The sequence below is a fragment of the Benincasa hispida genome, chromosome 11 (genome assembly GCF_009727055.1).
Source record: "Benincasa hispida cultivar B227 chromosome 11, ASM972705v1, whole genome shotgun sequence".
NCBI lineage: Eukaryota > Viridiplantae > Streptophyta > Magnoliopsida > Cucurbitales > Cucurbitaceae > Benincasa > Benincasa hispida.
In genome coordinates, this window is record NC_052359.1 from 68,288,445 (window position 1) to 68,297,994 (window position 9,550).

The 9,550-nt window shown below is 29.8% G+C and overlaps 1 protein-coding gene across 1 annotated transcript; it reads left to right on the plus strand.

Moving 5' to 3' along the window:
* The first annotated feature begins 1,361 nt into the window (after window positions 1–1,361).
* LOC120089834 lies at window positions 1,362–3,501 on the plus strand. The gene is made up of 4 exons (XM_039047240.1): window positions 1,362–1,602; window positions 1,772–1,806; window positions 2,198–2,271; window positions 2,677–3,501. Exons 1-4 carry the CDS (start codon window positions 1,465–1,467, stop codon window positions 3,336–3,338), a joined length of 909 nt encoding a protein of 302 aa, XP_038903168.1. The 5' UTR covers window positions 1,362–1,464; the 3' UTR covers window positions 3,339–3,501.
* Window positions 3,502–9,550: the final 6,049 nt, after the last annotated feature.

Here is a 9,550-nt window from a genome sequence, read left to right on the forward strand (position 1 = left end):
CCATTAAATTTTTGTTCAAATATCCACATTATTTCATCAAATATTAACGTATGTTCATATGTTTAAACTTAATGTGAAAGATGAATTGACATTTTTCTTTTATTATTTTTTTTGAAACATAAAAGAATAAACGACAAAATTTCGCTAATGTTAATATATACAATATAAATATTAAATTACAAGTTTAATCTCTAAACTTTGAGTTTTGTGTCTATTTAGTCTGTAAAATTTTATAACTGTCTAATAAATTTCTAAACTTTAAATATTAATTTTGTCTAATAAATTCTTAAAAAATTAAAATTCTTCAAAATTAATTGATCTGCTAATTTAAATTTAAATTTAAATTTTATGTTGAATGAAATTTTGAACTTTTAATTTTTATTTATATTTAATTGATTCATAAATTTTAGAAAATACAAAATTTATGAACTAAATTTATAATTTCAAATGTTTGTAAACTAAAATAAATTCAGATCTCAAAATTTGAGAGATTAAAAAAAAATGCCAAAATGTCACTAAGTGTACAATATTAACTATATATATTGTTTTTATGACTTTTGTAAAAAATTTCAATAAAAAATTTCTTAAAAGTTGAACTTTGACATATATATCAATATCGACATTTTAGACCTTAATTTAACTTAATAATGATGAAAAATTGAAAAAAAAGAACTAATAGAATATTTGGCACAAGAAATGGAGTTGTAAAATCTACTCCTTATTTAGTCAAAAGAGTTTGTAGTTCTCATAATTAAAAAAAAAAAAATCAAATTTATATTTTATTGATTAACATTTTTACTATAGGTCTCATCACTAAATAAACTTCAAGTACTTCCCAATTCTCAAAGATTAAAGAAGGAAAATATCCATTAACATGTTGATATATTAAATTATTAATTCAAATAAAGTTTGTAATTTTTTTTTATTTACAAAAAATAATCGAAGTTAAATTTCGATATAAATATGGACATCAATATCAATATTTTAATACAGGTCAAACTTCACGATTATTCCAATTCTAGCCCAAAACATCGGCTAAAGATAATATTGTGGAGGGACTAGGGAGGGAGGAAATAGAGAGAAAAAAAAAGAAAAAGAAAAAGAAAAAGAAAAAAAGGTGGGTCCCATCCGATGGGAGCGTAGGCATGTTAAAAGGAAAGAAGAAAGAGAAACGATAAAACTACCGGGTCGCATCATTTTGTATTCCATCACCTGCACTCTCTCTCCCTCCTCCACCCTGTCATCTCTCTCCGTACTCTCTACCCTTGTCCCCACCTGCCCTTCCGATTCCCTTCCCGCTTACCGGCTACTTTCTCTTCCGGTTTCCCCACCCCGGTGCAACTCAATTAAAGCCATACACAAACACAAACACCCTTAGATAAGAGTCATAAGACCAATACCATACTCACTCCCACCCTTCTCCCTTTTTCCTCTCTTCTCCGATTATCCCTCACCACCGCCGATATGCGAATCAGAAAACGCCAGCTCCCATTACCCTTCTCTTCTCTTTCAGATCCCCTCCTCCGCCACTCTCCGCCGGTGCAACTCCCTCCCTCCTCCGATCCTCCAAATCTACACCCCTTCCCCTCCGATAATGCCTCGGTTAGTAATCCCCAACTCTAAACTCTCTCTCTCTTTCACTCCCTAATTATGCTTTTTCTTTTTCTTTCTTTTCTCTCTTCAAAATTGCACCCACCATTTGTCTCCTCCATTCAATTCATGTATATCTATCACTCATCATTCATCCGGGTTCTCCGATTTTTCTTTGTAGGACAACAATCAGAAGCTACACCAACATGATTCCAGGTACCTTACTCAAAATCCCCCATTTCTCTGTTTCCTTCTTCTTCCTTTCTCCAACAACTAGTAAAAAAAAAAAAAAAAAAAAAATGTTAAAAAAAAAATTATTTTAATTTTTTTATGACTACCCAATAAGAATATAGAGAAAAAAAGGGGGGGCAAGTGGAAATACTGTTGGGATATTTTTTTTAATATTATTTTTTCATGACTCTATTGTGCGCCCATGGGCTCTGCATGTTCTTCACTGGTCCACACACATCCTTCCTCTTCTTCTCAACTTCTGATCACTTACAGTAATTAATTACACTTGTTCTTTTTGTTCTTTTGAATTACACTATCTAGCTATGCCTATGGCTACTACTGTTGAGTTTCTGTGATGTTGTTGGTTTCATTTTAGGAAAACAACTGTGATTGGTGCAGAAACAATCAATAATGGGGTTCTTCCACTATCCACTTCTTCTTCTTCTCAAGGTCATACCATTTTTTTCTCCCCTCTTTATGATTTCTGGGCTGTTTGGCTACTGCACTGCACCATAATTGATTTCTTGATTCTCTTTTGTTCTTAATTGATTGTGGCTTATCAATTAATTATGCCTGTTGGGTTGTCTATAACATTGATGAGAAGAAAGATTTTGTAGTCTAACTCTCCTATCATAATATTAGTTTTTCTTACTTGATATTGTCGAGTACTAATTTTGTGTGCTATCGTTTTTCTGTTTAAATCTGCCTATTACACCATGTTATGGAGTGGTATAGATAGTTTTTTTTTTGGAACATATCAGTGTAAGCTTTTCTATATTTGAATTTGTGGTTGAAGGTGAATTTTTGTTTATTTATGTTCTTGTTTGGGTCATGCTTATGTTTTTGATGGAGTAGGTGGTGGGCGATGGTGCGAGAGGGAGAAGGCATTTCCATTAAAGAAGAGAAGAGGGAGCTTTGAGAGGTCTAACAACGATCAGGACGATAATGACGAAGATGATGACGAGGAGGACGATCAAGTCGTCACCACCAGTACTGTGAAGTTATTGCCGGATGAGAAGAAGACGATGAAGACAAAGATGAACAAAAAAAGCACATTGTCGTCACAGAAACAAACTAAACTAGGTCTGGATCTCGTCGGAAAAAAGAGGTCAAGAGGTGGTGCGTTAATGGAGGGATCTCGGTGCAGTCGTGTCAATGGACGAGGATGGCGATGCTGCCAACAAACTCTCGTTGGGTATTCTCTCTGTGAGCATCACTTGGGAAAAGGTCGTCTCCGCAGCATGAATAACGTTCGTAGCCGCTCTTTGGCCGCTGCCACCGCTACACCGAAGAACGTCGTCGTTGATGTTGAAGACGAAAAGAAGCCATCTCCATCTCCATTTCCAGCACCGCCATCGTCGTCATTGACATTGGCAAGTAAGAAGAGAATGAAACTGGGTGTGGTGAAAGCGAGGTCGATAAGCAGCTTGCTTGGCCAACCAGACGGCATGGTGGCGACACCGCCGCCGCCTCCTCCTCCGCCACCAATGGTGCATGATGACAACATTGACGACTAGAAAACTATATATTACTACATAAGTACCTCCTTGATCTTCCAGTTAATCTTCACTTTCTGTCTTGATTTTAAATTTTCCAATTTAATGGTTGATGTGTTTCGAAAATTTTCAATTATGTTGTTTTGTATAAAGAATGTTAATAGGAAAAGTTGATATTATCATATTATTGTTTTATTAATATATTTGAACATTTGGATATATATATATATATATATATATATATATACTGTCTCTTATACACATCTAGATGTGTATAAGAGACTATATATAGACTACTCATGCGAAATTCAATTAAATTAGACATATATCACATTAAATTTATTTCTTTCAAATGACATGTCCATGTATTCAAATATATTTATAAACAATAATTTATAGCTCAATCAAAAAATAAACAGCCCATTTTTTCTTTAGAATTTTCGTATGATTGGACATGATTAAACTCATGAATAAGGTTGATATGATATGATATGTTTGTTAATAATTTTTTAATAGGAAGATTAAGATCGTTAATGGCAAGTTTTGTTTGTTTGTTGAGAGAATGAGATTCCGTTTTGTTGAGGAAATTGAAAATCCCCAAAATATCCAAAAAAAAAAAAAAATAGATGGGTTAGTTTTAATTAATACACGTCTTTTGTTTAAATGCATAAACCTAATCCTTGCGTGTGCCACATGCAATATTGAAAGTGGATGGATGTCATGAAAATGAAAATACGTGTGAAAAAAGTTTAAAAAAATGAAAAATCGAATATGGATGTTTAATAGAAAGCACAAACAAATATTGTAGTAACAAAATACCAACAAAAGATGAAGTAAAGATACATAGAAGTTGATAATCTAGTTATGTGAAAATCTACCTATGTCTAGAAAGCAGTGCGCATAGGAAAGATAATACAGTAATATTAAAGAGTCAAGCAATTACGACATATTACTTATCTGTAATATCAAATACTACAGTGACACACGTAGAGCCCAATTCACAGATCACCTAGGCTTTCTTGAGATGTGAGATTCCCTCTCAAAAGAACTTAGGCTCCCTTTAAGTATGATAATATTAGTGTTGAACACTTCGGCTTTCAACAGTGTGTGAGACTCTGCTCCAACTATATTATCTTCTCTTTACTCAGTGAACTCCCTTCACTGACGAATATTAGGTACTTTCTAAGATGGAAAACTCCTTGAAAACGAAATCTTAGGCTCCCCTAACATTGAGAATCACTTCTCTACCACGGTGTTTTAGGCTCCTTTTCTAAGATCAAGAATTTCTTCTTAAGATGATGAAGAACAAATCAATAAGATCTAGAGAAATGCTCAAGATTAACAATGACAAAAGTTTCACAATCTCATGAACGTACAATTGTGTTTTTGGCACAAACACAACACAATGATATAAATATTTTTCAAAATGACTAACTCTAAATTTGAACAAGATGATATATATATATATATATATATATGGGTAGCTTTGAGAATATCTTTTTGGAAAGAAATCTGCAAGGAAGAAATATAGCAGACAATGAAAATTGGAAAATCCTGCTAACAGGTAAAGAAAAAATCTTCTACAGAATCTGTTGTCTTTCATGTTACAGATGTCATTGACGAGTCATAACATGTTGTGAGACATGTTACATAAACATGTTGTTCAAATTTTACCTATAAATAAACCAATTATATTGCAATAACAAACATCCTAACCAACAAAAAAAAAAAAGAAAAGAAAAGAAAACATTAATATTGTTTCGTTTTTATGATTCTTCGCTTTTTATGTGATTTTTATTTCGTTTGTGAGATTAATTATAGAACATTACGTTTTTTTTTAATTAATTAACATTTTCTTAAGGTTAGAGTTCAACTTTTTGATAATTTTGTCCACAATATAGAAAAATCAAACATATGATTTTGAACCATGTTCATTTTGACTTAGCTCTATTTATTGTATTAAAAAGAAAAAAAATGATAAACATAGTTGCCTAAAATTTAGAAATAGGGATGTATATTCAGGGGCGAAGATCATGAGGATTCATATTTTATTATGGTTATTGTAATTATATATACATAATATTTCGATTTCAAGTTTTATTGGCTTTGGTCATTTTATTTCTTTCAACATTTGGATTATATATAATTGACAATTAAATAATTTAATAGGTTAGTTTTTATTAGAAGGTTTGAGAAATTTATCTTTAATTTAAATGAGATTTCTCGAAATGAAATTAGCCATTTAATTAAACGATTTCTTGGGGGTGAAAAACCAAGTATTTAATTAAAATAGAAATTATTTCATTTAATTGTTTTTTTTTTAATTTTTTTTAAAAAATACAACCAGAGATTAATTATCTTGCGCAAAAAAATTCAATTCTTGCCAATTTTCCGTTGAGAATTGCATCTAGATCTCTATAAAAAATATGAAATGAAATAATGGGGTAGAAATGGGGATGCAAAAGTCATCATATCTCTACCACGAGTATTGCTATTTAGATAGGACATTAACTACTGTTAAATAGATGTAATATTCAAAGTACAATCATTTACATGATTGAACTTTGTGTTTTTTCTTCAATTTTTAAGATATTTTGTTTTTTGAATATGAACATTACGTGAAATATTTTGGTTTATACAACTAATTATTCCATTTATCATTTAATAAAAACCTTGATAGTAATGATTGAAATTACAAATTTTTTTTAAAAGAAATTAAGATTAATATAGAATATTCAAGTGTTCATGGATTAAAAGTAGAATAACAGCAAAAATCAATTATCAGAAAAGAGACTTCAATAATTATCCAAAAAATAATATTTAGGTGTAACCACCTAAATCCATACTCTCTTTCTTTATATCTATACAAAAAAATAAAATTAATTACCATGTGATAATTTTTAATTGGATGCACCCAAGATTGATGAGAAAATTTTTATATTGTTGGAATGAAGTGACCCTTGATGAGAAATATTTGAGAGAAAATTTAATTAATATTATTATGTAATAAGCTTAACGAAAATGGTCATAAATCCTTGTCGGGGGTAGGACTTTGAATTTGCCCAAAGGACCAATCTTACAAAATTAACCATACCAAATAGTTGAATGCTTTTAAGACATTAGGTTGAGACATGGTTCTTTTCGCACATGCTTATGAAAGTTTAATTGCAAAATGACCAAAGTGGGTCATTTGAATTTTAAATTGACATTAATGGAAGTAGGTTAATGTCAAAATATTGCTAAAATTTCAAACTTTAACACATAAATTTTATGTTACATTTAAAAAAACATATTTTCTTAAGCGAATTTTGTAGAGGATTATTTAGTAATATCATGTGAGGTTTAGGATTTATGAAAGTGAGAAAGATCACTGACTAACCTTTCATAAGATTCTATGCGAAATAAAATGATAATAAATTTTATCGTTGTTACCGATAATTCTGGGTTGAAAGACATAATTAACACCAACAAAGAATAGAAGAAAGAAAAAATAACAACATTCGAAGAGTAGCATCTAAGAATACAAATGGACCTAGGATAATGGATCAATTTAGGCCTTGGTCCATGTTGATGTGTTCAGTTCGACCAAAGTTGAGGCTGAGCTTAACCAAATAATCAACTGAGCATGTCCCTAACAAACCTTGACCTGGAGGTTATAATTCAAGTTTGCTTCCAAAACCCTATTCAAGATGACTTAGGTCATCTATTTCTATCTACTTCTTCATTCTCAAATTCTTAAACTTCTTGTACTTATTCACTTTTTGAATTAAGCATCACGTTTGTAGTTGGATCTTCCTATCTTCCTATTTTCTGTTCATATTCTTCTCCTATCAAATAAATTTATTATTCTTGTTGTCACGTGAAGGTTAGATTTTTTTTTTCTCATCGAATAAACAAAAATGAAAACAAATAACTTTTTTTTCCTAAAAAGCTGTTAGTTGGATCCACTGCTCTGAATTTTACTTGTCCAATTTTCCAATGTATGAATTGCGTATATTCTCTCATTAAACTTTTTTTTTATACACTTTTTACTCCATTAACAAAAAGGGAAAGAAAAATGAAAAATAAAACAAAAAGAAAAAAAGAAAAAAAGAAAAAAGAAAAGCCTTTTGAAAAGAATAAAGTGGAAAAACAAGTGGTGGGTATGTGAGTCTTGTAAACGACACTAAAATTGTCAGTATCGTGGTGGGACCCACAAATTAAACCCTCGTGATTAAGAACCTCATTTTACATTATTTTATATAATAACTGATTAATTTCTAATTAATGTTGTTAATTAACTCTATTTTACTAAAAATAAAAAAAAAACTTAATTTATTAAATTATTAGTTTTAATTTAACCACCACAGTAATTAACTAAACTCCCAAGCTAAGTGTGAGTAGAGTAAAAGCCAAGAAAAATTGTCCTATATTATTTAACCGTTTTTCTAAGAATGTTCTTTTTCCTCACTCCACCTAATTTCAAGCCTTGATTCCTACTCAAATTTTGCAATTATTTATTATTATTATTTTTTTAAAAAACTAGATTATTTCATCGATGGATTATAAACTATGAAACACAGACACACTTACATGATATGGATACGATTGGATACGACGATTCATAAATTTTTAAAAAACTAAGATATAGATACGTCTAAGAATACGTCACTTTTTTTTATATTTTTTTAATATATATATTTCTAAAAAAACAAGGATACTGATACATTTAAGTTACATTTTTTTCTTAAAAAAATCTAGGATATAGATAAATTTAGTATACAAGTTAATAACAATAGCCCAAAATAGAATACAAATACTGAAATACAATACAAAAAAACTATCTAAGATGATGAAGTGTACAATAGTTAATAAAATGCAGTAGAAAATTGACTCATATTACAAAGAAGAAGAAAAGGATTAGAGGGAGAAGTATGAAAATAAATGAAGAATTTCTTCATTGAATTGTTGAAAATATCCAAATGGTTTATATTTTGGTGGACTTTGTGGGGACTCAAATGTGAAGATGAAAATTAGATGATTCTAGGATTTGGTCTTTTATTTTCTTTTTCCTTTGAGTTTTGGACTTGAGTAGTGATTTTTTTAAATAGGTTGTCTAGTTTTAGATTATGAAAGATCAGATGAGTTGTTTGTTTTTTTTCTTTAAAAAAAACATACGCATAGAAATAGATACGTTAAATTGTGTGTCAGATACGTATCTGGGAAGTATCTAGAAGTATCGATATCCGATACGTGTCTGATATAGATTCTTTGCCTCACATAAAGTATCTATGCTTCATACGTTATAAAAAAAGTTAGATTAATTGAATAAATTAGGTGATGATGATATGATATTCAATCAATTAAAACAATAGAGTTACTTTATCTTTTATCATATTATTATTTTTAGTCTATTTATATGATAGAAGAATACATTCTCAATTGAAAAAACAAACCCCTATATCTGGACTATGGTCAATTTTTTTTTGGTAAAGATCTTATTCAGTCGAGATGTTAATACATATTTTTTTTTTGTCTCTTTTAAAGTCTGGCAAATTAATTTCTATTTTTCAAAATGATTTGAAATGGTCTACAAAATCATTGTGATGTCAATCATCTTAATGAGAAGATGATGGATGTGATGAAAAATGATGTGATAACTTCTATTTAACTTTATTAATGAAAAATGGTGTAATTGTAATGAAATTCTATTGATTGGTCGATCATGATGAACTTGAATCTCTAACGTAATTGAATTGTTTTTATCTCATTTACTTAGAATTATGAATTTGTCACATTTACTGTTACTGCTAGACACCGAATTGGTCATATATTATGGTTATTGTTACTCATTACTGTTAAACAGAATCTGCTATATAACGGTAATAGTAACGGTAATAGTAACACTAACCATAAATATGACATATTCATAATTTCAATATTGTAACAGAAACAATATTTGTAATAGTAACAACAACAATAATGATAATGACTAGTGAGTCTCACTTAAATTTCGAATGCCATTAGGCTGAGTATCCTCAATTTTTCAATCAAATTATATTCTTTGATTACAAAATTCGATGTGAACCTCTTATTTCATTGCGATTATGAAGTACGAGTAAACAACAACAAACATAATCAAATAGGGTCCACCTTTTAGATTACCATTGATTTATTAGATTGACGGATGGGTAAATGTGCCAGAGTGTAAAGTATAATCTTTTATTAATTTTTAAAAATGAAATGAATTATCT